Below are 15,396 nucleotides of genomic sequence, written 5' to 3' on the forward strand. Positions count from 1 at the left end.
CTAAATTTCAAATAAATATCTTGAGATCTAATTGATCTGACATATTTCACATTAGTTTCCACTTACATAGCAACACAACACAAAACTAGGATTCCGCCAGCATCTGGGAAAAACATGGTTATTCATTGATAAATCCAATGTTTAGCGTCCTCTTCACTCAAACAATTTATCCATCAATGTTAATGGGATTAAGAAATATCAAATGGCCTACCTTACACAGTTCCTACACCACTTCATGGTTATAGATAGTAATGTTAACTTGTATTTCATCTAGCCTCTTGATGCATAGTGAGAAAAGATAGGTTATGCCATTTGGACATGTTTTAATGGTCTGTCATTTTTGCATTTGGAGTAATAAGATACAGTCCATACAGCATGAAACAGATCAAGATATTGGGTGGCAGATTGCATGTTAACAACAAGCAATTGGGTTGGTTTACCCAAATTACCAAAAAGACATACTTGCCTACCTCTAGTGGTATCTAGGTAGGTTTGGTTTTCGAGATAGTTTCAAGATTTCTGCTGCCAACTCCATTCAGTATACAATGGAGGCAAATGGAATTTTTCTTGGGTAGAGACTAGTTCCAATGAAAGCTGCTGATAGCCTAGTGATAGTTGATAGTAATGAGGACATTTCTCCCGTAAGACACCTTACTGATTTTTTTTGTTACATTTTTTTCTGACACAAAAATCCATATATCTCCATTATAGTGGATTTGATGCATTAATCTCAGAGGTGGATATCTCAAAACCTGGACAAGTAATACCCTAACTATCCGAATGGCTAGATAAAGCAAGAGGATATGTATTTTCTGTAATTTAGGTGAAAGACCCATTAAGTGAGACATGGGGTCATCCTCTGTCAAGGATGATTGTTGTTAATTTAAGGCTGGGAGATCAATTTCATGTCCATATTTTTGTATTTTTACAGCTGTTGTATTTTCTCTATCACTCCTCAGGTTTTAGAAGAAAGGATGAAGCTAGAGTGCAAGTGTCACGGCGTCTCGGGCTCCTGCACCACCAAGACCTGCTGGACTACACTTCCCAAATTCCGCGAGATTGGCTACGTACTCAAGGACAAGTACAATGAAGCCGTGCACGTAGAGGTAGTCCGGGCTAGCCGACTGCGCCAGCCCACCCACCTCAAGGTGAAGCAGACTCAGGGCTACCGCAAGCCCATGGAGACAGACCTCGTCTACATCGAGAGGTCACCCAACTACTGCGAGGAGGATGCAGCCACAGGGAGCGTGGGCACCCAGGGACGCCTGTGCAACCGCACTTCGCCACATACAGATGGCTGCGACCTTATGTGCTGTGGCCGGGGCTACAATACGCACCAGTACACCAAAGTGTGGCAGTGCAATTGTAAGTTCCAATGGTGCTGCTTCGTCAAGTGCAACACGTGCAGTGAGAGGACGGAGGTGTTTACCTGCAAATAAGGACGTGAGGACTCAGTGCCAGGGATCGAGGCGCCAAGGACTAGCTGAATGAGGAAGACCTGAGAGAGCGAGATCCAAGTGTGACTTGGATCAGTGAGAGATTTTGAAATAAAGGAATGGAATTTACACTATCAGCTCTTCATGGCATCGTTTTGCACAGCAGAATCTATCTAATTGCTTTTCAGAAAGTAAATGCTAAATATCAGTAGGTAATACCCCAGAACTTTACTGTCACATAGAGGTTATTCTCCTGTACTGATGTATCCACAGTGAAGCTGGGACTACAGGTAAAGAATGAGACCCTAAGTGGGAACTGTGCTTTGCACTCTGGGATTTGTAACTGTTAAATTCACAAGAGACTCATACATGGAGAGGAAACACAGTGACCTGGGAGTTGATCAAAATGACAGCAGCTGATGAGGGGTGACTGAGAGAGATTTGTCAAGTCTTAATTGAAACTTTTAAGGGTTCTGTCATATTTTCACTAAAGGGGAGCAAAAGTGAATCTTGACATGACTAATCCCCCAAACTGACTGGGGCTTATGTTGGAGGTTTGCAGAAATGAAGAACATTTTGTAAGTATGGTGCATTTGGGTGCGCCAAAATCTGAGTGGAGAACTCTGTTAAACCCTCTGCTGCCAACTGGAATATGGTGGAGTATGTTAGTTTTCCAGTCACACTGGAACTGTCTGTTCTGAACACTGAAAATAAATTGTTTATTTATGTTATAGTATCTTAAAACGAAGCACTAACGGGTAGAGATGTCTTTTTTGTACTAAGTGTAAAGAAAAATACTTTTTAGAAACTCTGACTGAAGATGTGTGTCTATTAGAAAATGACCCCCCAATCCCTCAACACCTCATCTTTTCTTAAAAAAAAAGAAAGAAAAAAGGGTTTCATTGCTACTGGTGTGTTGACAACAAAAGACATCATTACAGTGTGTTTCACAATCTGACACCTTGGTTCTATTTTACTGTAGCATAGATTGTTTGCAGTCCTTTTTCCCTGAGCAGTAACATCTATTTGGATGCTTTTGCAATTTCAGTTACGAGACAGTAGCAAGAAAACTCATTTAACTGCAGAGATCCTTCCTCAATTCATTAAACATGAAACTGATATGTTGCTGGATGTGTTGTCGAGTGCTGCACTGATATTTTCTATTCAGATACAACTCATGAGAACTAAATAAACTCAGATTTGACTCAGTTTGGCAGTTCATTGCTAAAATATCAACAGAGGTTGAACCTGCAGTCTGCCTTAAGTAATATGGGTTAATTAATTTCAAAATATCTGTAAAGCTGTGGTCAGTGTAGTGACGATTAATACAATTATACACCCATGCATATAATAGCAAAGGTAACCAAACATATAAAAGAGATTATTATTATTTAGCCTGATATACTGCCAGACAAGTATTTATCATTTTTTTCACTTAACACAGGGCTAATTTGGGTCTAATTCTCAATTAGGGTACAGGGGAATTTTGTTCCTGGCCTGATTAATTCTGTTCGGCCACAACAATAAATGATAATTCCAGTTTATGACAATTTGGATCTCATTTTAGGAGTTTTGGATATCAGTTCTAGCAGTTAGGATAACATTGTACTGACTAAGGTAATTGCTGAGAGCCGGGGACACAGTGACACCACTAAATTGGATAAGGCAAAAACACAAGTCAGATGACAAGAAAATTGAGAAAGGTTGTAAAACAAGATAACAGTTTAGACAGATTATCTAAACCACTTTGTTGTTAAAGGTGATATTGTGCACACCCAAAATGTAGGTTAAAATAGTCTACATTGTTGCTCAGAGTGCACAGCTATAGCGAGTACAGCTGGTCAAAGTTGAGCCAGTCCGTCAACTGTGATGGATGTTTACAACAGACAGTCTGGGCAATAGTTTAACTATTTACCTTTGTAAATACCTTTCCAAATAAGTTTAGCTAACCTCCTTTTTAGAGATCTCAATATCCCCAGATAATTGCTATTAAATTGGTAAGTACAATGCTATCATTATTGATAGGAAGGGTGGCAGGAACTGTAAAAACGAGTTAGGTGCTGTAACTATTTCTTGATGAACAACAGTACCTCTGTGCAGCATCTCTGCTGTTTGCTGGTGACAACAAGACCCGAGAAAGTCAGTCATTTAACTCCCTGTAAAAGTGATACCTTGTATTTATTAGTAAGATTTAGAAGTGTTGGTAGGTGTATTTTTTTTACCCTTGGACAGACCCAGGCTAGCTGTTTCCCTTGCTTCCAGTCTTTATGCTAAGCTAAGCCAATTGCCTTCTGGCCCTGGCTCCAAATGTGACGCACAGGCATGAGAGTGGTATCAATCTTTTCTCATCTAAGTGTTGGCACTAAAGTGAATATAAACGCATTTCAGAAAATGTCGAATTGTTCCTTTAATTGATGCAGCATGAAAGAGGCTAAAGAAATTATAGGCTAACACTTCACTTTGGGCTGAGAATGTGCAGTACTTTGGGGCACTTTAAGTTATAACCACTTTTTTTTTTTTTTTTTTTTTTTTTTTAAATATTGATGTTGCCATCTATTAGCTTTAATCTATAATACCACATTTTTCCAGGTCATGCGAGGTTTACAGACTGTATAGGCCAGTTTATCTTTTGGTTTACATATTAATTAATAAGTTTAGAATGTAATATAACTTTTGCACATTTATAATAACCACATATTTTAGAGATTTAGAGACTGATGTAGCCTAAGTCTTGCACTTTGCATGATTAGCGCTGTTTAGTTTGTAGTATGTGCATCAGTTTTAACTTATTTTATTTCAGTAGAAGTGCTACTCAGATGGATCAAGAACAGTTGTCATGTAAATAGTTTTGCATATTTACTCAGTTAAAGTAACTTATTGATATAAGATATCTTGCATATAGCCTCTTTCTGACATACATATTTTCTTCTGAAATAGATTAAAATAACTCCAATTGGAGGCATTCAAAAAAAAATCATGTTTCCTTTGACAAGGCTGCACATACATTTCCACACATAAAAAACTGATGTGTTTTTAATGATGAATTGTATTATGAAACATTCAGGAAAGCTTGTCCTTGAACCCTCAGCAAGGATTCCACATTCCTCATTGTATTGCTCAATGCCTGTTGCTACAAGAATGTTCCCGCTCAGCGTTTAGTTGCCCATATTGACTGTTCCAAAAAATATCCAAAGGTATTATTTTCATAAATTCTCTCTCACTTCGTAGAAAAACACACACATTTAATTTTTGGTCATTGTGTGTGTACAGGTTAGAACCCAACTTTATGCAGATGTCTGTTATTCAAACATTCCAACCACGCTTAATATAGTAAATGGCAAATGCATTAGGAAGCATAAATCGTTAAAAATCAAAAATAAATAAATCAAGCAGTGTGCTGACTTTGACATTATTTTGTACACAGCACATGTTCGTAATATGCTGTGGTCTTCTGTCTTGATTGTGGCACGCATGGAACAGAAGTCAATTATCTCTCCCAGCCTGGAAAGGAGCTTCTTCTTCATGTCTGTGTCAAGCAGAGATGTGATCAGAAACACAGAAAGAGAAGGAAAAAAAAAACAAGAAGTAACAAAGATTATGGAAAGCAGTTATTTTCCAATGTAAAATGAATTGCAATGCCCCCCCCCCACCAAATAAATCCCTAGTAACCCTGTAAAATGTGATTATTCATCAAGTTGGAATTGGTTTTTGTTTAAGGATGAAAAGATGGCTTTCTTGCAAATTAATTGGGGCTGTCTGACTTGGTGGGTCACAGCCACCTGTAACACCCACAGTAACACTTTACCTCATCACTTTGCATGTGCATTTTCTGTAATGGTTGGAACAGCAGATGATATCAGCAGTGTATTGTCAAAGTGTGATGCGGTACAATTCATGACACTCAGGATAAACTAAATGAGGATTTAGGACGCAGGATGACAGGATAACTGGCTCAACACTCGAGCCTCTCATGCTTTCTGTGTTGGCAGGGCTGTTCAGAGTCACTAAATGGAAAGAGAACCTTCATGCAAATGACCTGATGTGAATAGGAAGTGGCTCAGTGTGCCTCTTGTTTTTAGACACACAAACAAGAGTGTAGTTCTTTTGTGAGGGTGTTTTTGAGATGGATGGGATGGCTTGATGAAACAAGGAGGTGCATGTGTAGCCGGAAACTGCAAGTGAAAAGAGTGGTTATTTAGAAGAGGAGCTAATTGAGAGTGGTTTGGAGAAAGAGTGGGTAAACCATTGAAGTAGGAGCAGCTGTCGAACCAAGTTGGCGACTGTGTGCAAAGGATGGTAAAAGATATGGTAAAAGAGTTTTCATTTTAGGAATAATTTCATGATTGTTAATTTATCATTTTTCAATCTTTCTGGCCTTCAAAATGGCGTACACTGGGGTACTCTCCAATTGTTCATTGATTTTTAGAGTTAATGTCGCTAATGAAAATGAAAGAGCATAGGAGTTGACAGATGTCTTTATTTTTTGAGGCAGGGATTTTGAAATCCAATACTTAAAATGATTTATGTTATTCGTAAGTCACCATTTTGGACACCATCACTGTCAGTGGTTCCATCCAGCTCTGCCTATGAAGTGGCTCTGCGAAAGAGAGTCATGCTACTTTATCCATTTGCTGGACGCTCCCACTTGTCCTCCTGTATGTGAAAAGCATTGTAGGTGGGCAGCAGAGCAGAAGTAAGATGTGTTTTGTTAGTTGTCTGAAGCCCTGGGGACCGGAACCGCATAAGCTCCCCATACTATGCCCTGGATTGAGAAAAATAAATCCATTTGTTTCCGACAAACATTTTGTCATTAAAAATATGAGATAGAAAAACAGAGTCTGCTGTGTGTGCCTTCTTCTAAAGCAGCTATTGTTTGGGTGTCAGGATCATTAGTTCATTGGGATATATTCTGCAAGCTAATGCTTCTGGTCTAATTCACACTGGGAGCTACACACCCACTTTTCCAATTCAGGGCCCAGTTAGGAGGAAAGAGAATCGTGAGGTCACATGACCACCGAAATCACCGGTAAGGACATAGCTAACGTCTGCCGAGGCCATGCATCAACTTTATGCAAATTTATCATATGATCCTACTATTCAGAGTTCACTGGCAAAACGTACCAGGGGTTTCAGTGATTTGGGAAACCAGGGTAGCTTTAATTGTCTCCAAAGGGGATGTGAAGGAGTCACGAGACTGCAAGTTTTCATATATACAGATTGAAGAGGACAGGGAAGACAGAAAACTGAAAAAGTTTTTTTACACAAGTGGTGGTCAGTGACTTCCTTGTCCTCTGAAAGCTTAAAATGATTTGAACAGTGAAGTAGCTCAGAACAGGTTGATCCTCCAGAGGGATTTCCTCATTTGGCTGACAAAATCTTTTACCATTTGCTGTAAAGAGTCAGCCAGTCTAGATAGCAAACAAACTAATTTTTTTCAAAATTCCTTCCCTGCTTTGTGAAATGACAAAAGCCCTCCCAAATTCCTTTGAATTAGCTCCAATGTTCTGCCATCTCTTGTAATTTGTAACTTTGGCAAAGTGAGACAAAGTGAGGAATGTTCAGATCAGAAGCTTGGCCTCAAAGATAAGGCAAATCTGCAAGGGTGGGGATGGGATGGGATGGGGTGGGGGGTGGGGTGGGGTGGGAGGGTTGTAAGGGAATCAAGGGTGGCAAAAAAATAAATTACCCAAATGAAGGGATGAAATTGAAAATCTAGGAGTCAGAGGTCTTCTGAGCTGATGCTTGAGATTAGCCAGATACCAAGTGAGAAGAAAAGGTTTGTTGTCTTCCAGACACTGCACTTCAATTACAGACCCCTTCTCAGTTGAATGGGATGTTTAACAGTCCCATGAATGACGGATTAAACTGGGGCAATCCTTTAAGTCTTGTTTGTTATTCCAGGATGTAAAGGCTTTGGTTAAGGTGACACAAAAACACGGAAGTACTACTGTGCTGAAAACAACTCTTAGCAGCCCCTGTGGACAGAAATGCAATCACTCTTTTTACCATGAAAGTGCAGGTTTAAAATGTTAAAATTCTCAGCAACGCAGAAGGGCTCACAATATAGCCCGCAACACAGCCTGCAGCAATTAAGAACGAATAGTCGTTTTTTCATGTGATCGCTTGGAGTGGTGTTTTTCTGTGTTCCTCTAACTTTGTTTTGACTGCTTGTCTTAGTGAAAGACCATCATTTGGAGGTTTCTCATCATCTGTTTGATATTAGTGGTGAGGAACACATGGCCATTCAAAGGCAGAGCCCTGTGTGACATCATAGACCACAAGGCAAAGTGGGGATCGTCAAGACCCCAGACTGAGGACTCTGAACACTACCTGACTGCCTCCATCCATCTGCAACCGTATTGTCCAAATAATGTGCCAGCGCGGGCCTCTGTCTCTGGTGCATGCTTGGGGTTTTTGCAGAAGCGTGTGTTGTCTCTTCTGCACAGACAACAGAGATCTGAGAGGCCTTTTTCAGAATATCTTCAGTGTTACAGCAAAATAGCATGCAGAGCACAATAAACTGAACTGAAAACAAATTTAAAACTAAATAGCAAGTATTGTGCATGATGATTAAATGAAAAGAAAAAAAAGAGGAAAACCGAGTTTTAATGGAAGAGTTTGGATGTGAATCCCCCAACCAGACACCTACATATAGACAAAAGCAACCTCTATCCTACATTTGGTTCTGACTGGGCAGGTTCAAAAATGTCTGCTGCAGCGATGTAAATAACTTCAGATTCAGAGATAGCGAAGCGAAAGTTCTGTCTATATATATTTAAGCAGACAAGACATTAGCCTGGGGAGTAATGACGCCCAATTTGGCGTGCACACCTGTTTATGTTGGACTACGGTAGTAAGTGGTACTTGTAAAATATGAGTGAGGTTAATACTTATGCGGTGACGCCCTCAGGCCTCACAGCTACAGTAAGGACAGCATCAGCAGTCTCAGATGATGGGATGGGTCTAACCCCAGGCACTGCTTTATTTGTGTCTGTGCTCATACATGTGTTTGCAAAAGATCACAGTAGATTTAAAGAACACAAAGCTTTTTTTTTCTTCTCACCTCACCTCATGTTTTTGTCCGCATGCCACTTATATTTGTATTAGTGTGTTTATCTGCGTCTGCCTGTGCATGTGTGAGACAGACACATCCCTAATGGGAAGTGGGTTTCAACGTGGAGACATTTGGTGGAGGGAGTTCGAGGACAGCCCACACGCGCTTTTGTGCTGCTCAGTGTCCAGTGGTTGGCTAGGCCACGGCTTCTCCTTGAGGTTATTTTTCTCCTCATGTTTTGTTTTCATGAAGTGAGGTTGGGGTTCTAAAAGCAGACTCCACCTAGGGAAAAACTACAAGACCCTTAAGGGCCCTTTTCTTACCACTTCACCCCTCACCCTCTGAGAGATGAAGCAGAAGATGAACATTCTGGAAAAAGCAAATTACAATTTTCACTAAGGCGATCGCATGTAAAATTATATCTTGGAAATACATTTTCCATGGCCTGTTGCTTTTAACATATACCGAGGTACAGTATTTCCAAGGCCACAGCATGAATTTTAACAGCTAATGGGTTAGCAATTCATTTTTCTAAACCATGATTCATCTTTTCAGCAAATTGAATTTGGCATTTCAGTTTAATGCTTGCAGATAATAAACTGAACTAAAATTGCAAAGAATTAGCTTTGACCAAACCATAGAAACTCAGAAAGGCTCCAAGTGCTGTACTCTAAATGATCTGTTCTGATAAAACAACATGAATATGCTACGCAGCTGAGACCACAGAACTTGACACTCCACAGCTGCCATTTGGAAAATATTGGCATTTTTAATGTTTTTGTTAACTTACACAGCACACAAATGTTGTCAACAACTTCAAAAAATCTGTCTTGATCATCTCCAGTAACTTCGCCCTCTGAGCTCACTGACAAATCTTTTGATTGAGCAGTTTTAGATAGTTTGCTACTGAAAATCAAAAAGTATCACCAACAACAAGTCAGTTACTCCTTTGCTCAACTAAATACTTTAGTCAGAGGATAGTCCAGGAATAGCCAACGCCAGTGAGACTCAGTGCCAGTGTATCATCCTTCCCTGTCTAGCCTGTGGAAAGAGCAGTGGTGGAGGTGAAGAGGTTCCATGATGTGGGTCATATACATGGAAAGTTGTGCTGAATCCTTTGCTTTTCCATGGGGATGGAAGGTCACCGGAAGAACACACAAAAAGCTCCAGCTCAACATGTAGCTAAGTATGCTTCAACAAACACAGGACCCTGTTGTTCAAAGAAATTATCCTAATAATTTTAATGGCTTTTCTTGCTGTTTCAAACCCAACAAGTACTCTAGATTTTAAGTGTGTCTGGTCGGTAATGATGAGCAGCATGGTGACAAAGTTTGCTTAACACAAGTGAACTTGTCCATCTCCTGCTCCAAGAGTTGATGGCTAACTCGGTCTGTCAGCAGAGCGCACCACACGGAAAGCAACATCAGAGAAACTGGTTGCCCAGCGCTTGTATATTTCTGTCTACATCTGTGTCACTGGCTGGAAGTCGGCTAGTGTACATGTCTTTGAATATGTAGGGCATTGGACACCAGCTCCATGTGGTTTGGGAGAACTTAAAGGCTGGTTGGGGCTTTAATCCGCCAACCCTCCTCCCAGTTTTTCCCTTCTTTTTCTTGTCTCTGTGGGTCCCATTTCCCCCCACTAGTTCCCCATCTACCACACAGACCCGTCAGCACCCCAGCTACTAAAGACCCTCAGCTCTCCGCCAACCCCCACCCCTACTGCCTCCACACCAACTGGGCCTTGCCTCGCCACAGTCCTGACGTCCTAATGGCTGATGGATGCACCGGGGTCACATGGATGATCTAGAGAAGTCCTTTGGTCGATCATTGAGCCTTTGATCAACATACTTAACCCTTTCTTCCTAAGAACCCCCTCAGTGGATGAGAATGTGGGGAGATTGAGTTACGCAGTGCTGGGTAGTGGGCAGGCTGACATCCCTTTGGTAACACATGTCTTTGTTTAAGGCAAAGCTCTGGCACTGACAGCCCTCTTCCAAGCTCGTCTGCTTCTTTAATACTCCACCAGAGTTAAAGATCCAGCCCCTAGTTTATGAGAAAACCTGCAGTTTTTCCCAAACGATCTGTGTAGTTGTTCAGTCAACCGTACGGTTAAACCAACAGAAGGCAAATTTTTGGGGAAACATGCTTGACTGAGAAGATTGATAAAACTGTCATATCTGTCTGTTAAATACAAGGCTATATTCAGCAGCCAGCTATCTTAGCATAAATAGCTAGCCTACCTCCGCCTGAAGGTAACAAAATCTGCCAATCTACCACCAACTAGAGCTCGAAAGCTCACTAGTTATTACATTATATCTTATTTATTTAATCTATAAGGGAAAAAAAGTTGGGTTACATACTGGAAAAATTTCTTGGCGTTCATCTTTATGGATTAATCAAATGAGAAGTAATGAATTATTGAGCTTTAAAGGTGCTGGTAGGTGGATTTTGCTTATTTTGAACGGAGCCAGCATAGCTGTCTTTGTGCTAAGCTAAGTTAACCAGCTGCTTGCTGTTGACTTATGTTTACCAGACAGATTTGAGAGAGGTATTTATATTCATATAAAATACCTGTCACTTTTTTCTCTAAAAAAGTGCATTCAAATGCATTAAAAAAATGCATTCTTATATTATTTGAATTAACTTTAACCATTTGGAACAAGCTTATACATTTGCGTTTACATTTTAAGACTACACAGCTGTTATTCAGGGTCCCAGTAATTCCTGAATAATGCACAATCATTGTATTGGATACATTTGAAGCATATACCATTAGTCAGTTTCTGTCAGAAATGTGAGTTGTCGTTTTGCAGTGCATGTGTCAACTTGTTGAGTTTGAACCAAGTAAATTAATTCAATTTTGCTTCTAAGAAACAGGGTACGGGTTTTGTTTGATGCCACAACTTGGTGTTTGTTATTATTTATAGTTCATATGAATGATATTTTCAAGCCATTCTGTGAATAACACAGAATGGTGTTTAACCAATTAACTTCCGTGGGAGGGAGATAATTGTACGACCATAAAGTGCCATATGTGTTGTAAATCTCATAAAAGAATTATATAGCAAAACAGTTCATTATATGATGTTAATCAAACCTTTTAGTTTGAGTTCTGTAAATATGACAAATCATATTTATGTTTTCAAATTAGCAAAACAAAATCTTGGTTTAATGTTGTGAAAGATTAGGAAAATAATGTCTTTACTTTGAGTTTGCGCAGTGATGATTTTCATTACCCATTCACAGCATATGAAATGTCATTTAAAGAATAGTCACTCAGTATGTTCATTTTAGGATCACCTTACCAGTATTTGGATATGTTCTATCAATTAGCGGGCTTGGACAGAAAGCAGAGGAAAAAATTAATATGTATCCAATTTTGAGTATCATGGTTTCTACATATGGACCTGTATATCATCCTTCCAAAGAAAACTTCTACCCTTACATTTCTCTGTTTTATTGAGCTGAATTGCAATAAAATGTAATCCACAAATACATAAACGCATTAGACCTCAGTGGGAAGTGCTATTAGGTCTGTCTTTGAGCAGCCGTAAAATCCATTTTTAACTCCTGCCAGTTTGCTAGCCTCCGACCTGCAGTTACACCTCTCATCACTCGGGCCATTAAAGAATACTGCCTGCTTCATGTATCGTTGCGATGGGGTACGCAGACACTCAGGCTGTAGCTGTCCTGTCATGTCCCAACTGTCTGCTTGGCTTTCTGTGGACCTTTCCCATGCTTGCAGGTTGGTGAGGCAACAGCAGCTGTCAGACAGTGGTTGTTGGCAGGGCGTGGTGCCTGACCAGCGGGTCTGACCAGACACTTGTGCTGCCGCGCTGAGCCACGGGCAGAAAGTTGACCCCAAAGCTTGCCTCAGACTACTGGTTGACGTGCTGTGGTTGTCAGGGTCCATGACAGCATGGATGAAACTCGGTGGTGTGAATGACCTGGACTTCCTGGGTGTGCTTGGTCTCACCAGGATTGGCTAATTCTGATATCTGGACTGCTTTTAAATGTCTTTTCATCTTTCTTTGATTAAGCTTCTATAAGCTGGCTAAGTAACTTCACAGCTAAACAAACTGTGATTTGTGACCCACAGTAATCCGGTTCTTGGGTCATATCCCTTCTTTTCTCTTTCCTAAAATATGCTACTTGAAGTTCCCTCAGTGAGATCTTTAGATCTGGCTGAAGAATAAATAGTGAGCACAGCTTGAAGCAGAGCTGGTTTGAAAGGAATATGAGTGATGACTGTCACTATGGAAACCTCTTCGTGTTTTCAGTTTAAAGCTGACATCTCAATAGGTCCTGTTGTGTGCTGATATGTGGGGATAGTAAATGTTATAAATGTATGAGATGAGTTATTAGGAAGTCTGTTAATTACAGGGGTGGGACAAGTTATAAATCTTGCAGATTAGAGGCTGGATGTACAGTATAAGCAAAACAATCTGCAAACTCAACATTTGGTACTTTAGATGGCAATGCTGGATAGCCGCAATGTCAAGATGTGGCACAGAAGACTCGGTTATCAAAGTCAAGCTGAGTCTGCATGAAACTCCAGCTGATGAATGTAGATTCATAAAATAGGTAGGGGGTGGCCATACAGTATGCAGTGAAAGAACTGGTGCAGTTCATTCCATGTTTGCATATGATATTGAAAAACTGCCAGATATTTTGTGACCAGAAACCCAAGAATTTTACATTTAAATTCAAAGTGCTAGTGTTAATCTCTAAACTATTTTAAAATGTCAACCCTTTATATGTAGCAATATGTATCTTAATAAGGGGCAGAAACCACTCATTCATACTGTAGTCTGTACTACCTTAACTTAAAGGATAACTGAGGTTTATTACAACTTGGCTCCTATTTTTATAGTCTTGGCTATCATTTATTCCAGTTACTTCCGGTACTCTGCAATGCAACTGCTGAGATGTGGGAACATGGCAACACCGTGACAATAAAGTCCAACATGGCAAAAAAACACAAGTGGTCAGATGATCAAACAGGTTGTAAACAAGCCAATAGTTTGGCCAGATTATTGAAATCACATGCTAATGCTAATGCTAAACTGAAAACAAGCTCACCCAAAGTGTTGATAAAAATCCATCATTGCACAAAAAACTAGGAATGCACTGATTGGTACACTGGGAAAAAACAAAAACAAACTACAAGTCAGTTCTTAAAATTAAATGTATGTTTACAACAGGAAGACGAAAGGAAGGCAAACTTTAAAGTCGTTACCTTTCACTGTTTGCCTTCCTTCAATCTTCTGAATAAATTTAGGTAACCAAGTGGTTTTGTTTAAAGCCCTTCTGATTGTCTGACTGCTCGTGTTGCCCTGTCTTTTTAGCAATATTATTGCATTTAAAGAACTCAAGTAATGCATTCAGTAAGTACAACGTTATTATTATCAGAATGATGGCCAAAACTATGACAATAAGACCCAAATTGTAATAAATGAACTATCATTTAAGCTTCTGTGTGTTTGTGGGCACTTTTCTTATTTTCTTTGTAATAACATAAAGAAATATGTGGTTACAAGGATGTGTTTAAAAGTCTGAAGTCTGTGATGTGACAAATGGGTCACAACAAAGGTGAAATAGAATGAAAGACGTACACAAACAAACACAAACATTCCTACTGGGTGAGAGCAGGCAAGCCTCGGTAATGAAAACGGGTCAGGAGGGAGGCTGACGGCTGGAGCTGGAGAGACAGGTCTAGAGGTTGGAGCATTCATGCACAATGGGCCATGAGAGGCTCCTTTCTCCCCTGTGGCAGGCTCTTTCACAGGTTCCTCCTCCCCAGTCCTGAAAAGGACCCCATATGCGTCCCCACTGCCCGGTAAGTCCACTTTCCTTTCCCATCATTCCCCAACAGCTGTTGTGTCATTATTTGGACTCATTTATGTCCCCCTGCCTGTGAGGAGCTTGGTTTTGTTAGGGTTGTTGTGGTAGCCTGCTCACATTTGGTTTAAAATATGTTGCATGTAAGTTATTTGATGGTTTGGCTGTTGACAAGCGCTGGTTAAACTAATTTTGGTGCTCGTAGCAAAAAAACAAACCTCCAATGAGAATGAACACTTGAGTACATTTTTCGAAAGTGACGTACTTTTTTTCAGTGCTGCTGTTTCGACATTGCAGGAATGGTTTCCTTTAACCATAATATAATGTTGCTGGCACAAAATGTTTGAAAGTGATATTTCCTAATTATGACTGGGGAACATAATCTGTGATCAGATATCAAATGAAACCAACGTGGCATGTTTTCGTGTGGAGAGCAAAAGTCCGCTCTGCAATTTTGGCGAAGCAAGAGATGTCTCAGCCACTCACTGACACTCTCTCTGACTCGAAAAGACAAGGCATCGTCTACCACAGTAGCTGTGACATTTTCTGGGCTTTGCATAAACAGGTGCACCACCGCGACCTTCATGGAAAGAGTCTTATGTCTGTAACTAACCCGCTATCTCTTGCAATCCACATAAAAACCTTGTGGATTGCGCAGGAGGACAGTGGTGGATATATCACGTGAAAAAGTGATATGGCATACTGTTATGGTTCTGTGCCAGAGGAGCTATAGGAGAGCCCCGTGTGGTCAAAGTGGTGAGGGGAGGCCTCACAGTGTTGGCAGCCGTGTGCGCTATATTACACCAGATGCTGCTTCCACTGTCATTTATTTGAAGCAATTTCAGATTTAAGTGTCTACCTGCTTCCATTCTAACCAGACTGCCAGAAACTTTCAGTACACAGTATAAATCAGGATGATTATTACATCAACCTAAATTTTAAATTTTATTAAAGAAATATCAATAAATAATAATATCAAAAGTCACAACAGCTATGTATTAGACTGAAAAATAAACCTATTAGCCAACACAGTCCTTATGAGGTGGCTAAGTAAGTATTATAC

At 40.1% G+C, this 15,396-nt stretch overlaps 1 protein-coding gene across 2 annotated transcripts in view; it reads left to right on the top strand.

The window, feature by feature from the left end:
• wnt7bb (wingless-type MMTV integration site family, member 7Bb) overlaps window positions 1–2,507 on the top strand; it is a 31,749-nt gene extending 29,242 nt beyond the window's left edge. For both annotated transcript variants that reach the window (XM_040133062.1, XM_040133063.1), the window contains exon 4: window positions 960–2,507. In XM_040133062.1, coding sequence (XP_039988996.1) covers window positions 960–1,439 — 480 coding nt within the window. In that variant the 3' untranslated portion in view covers window positions 1,440–2,507. The remainder of the gene's footprint in view (window positions 1–959) is intronic.
• Window positions 2,508–15,396: the final 12,889 nt, after the last annotated feature.

Source organism: Xiphias gladius, chromosome 8, assembly GCF_016859285.1.
Source record: "Xiphias gladius isolate SHS-SW01 ecotype Sanya breed wild chromosome 8, ASM1685928v1, whole genome shotgun sequence".
Taxonomy (NCBI): Eukaryota; Metazoa; Chordata; class Actinopteri; order Istiophoriformes; family Xiphiidae; genus Xiphias; species Xiphias gladius.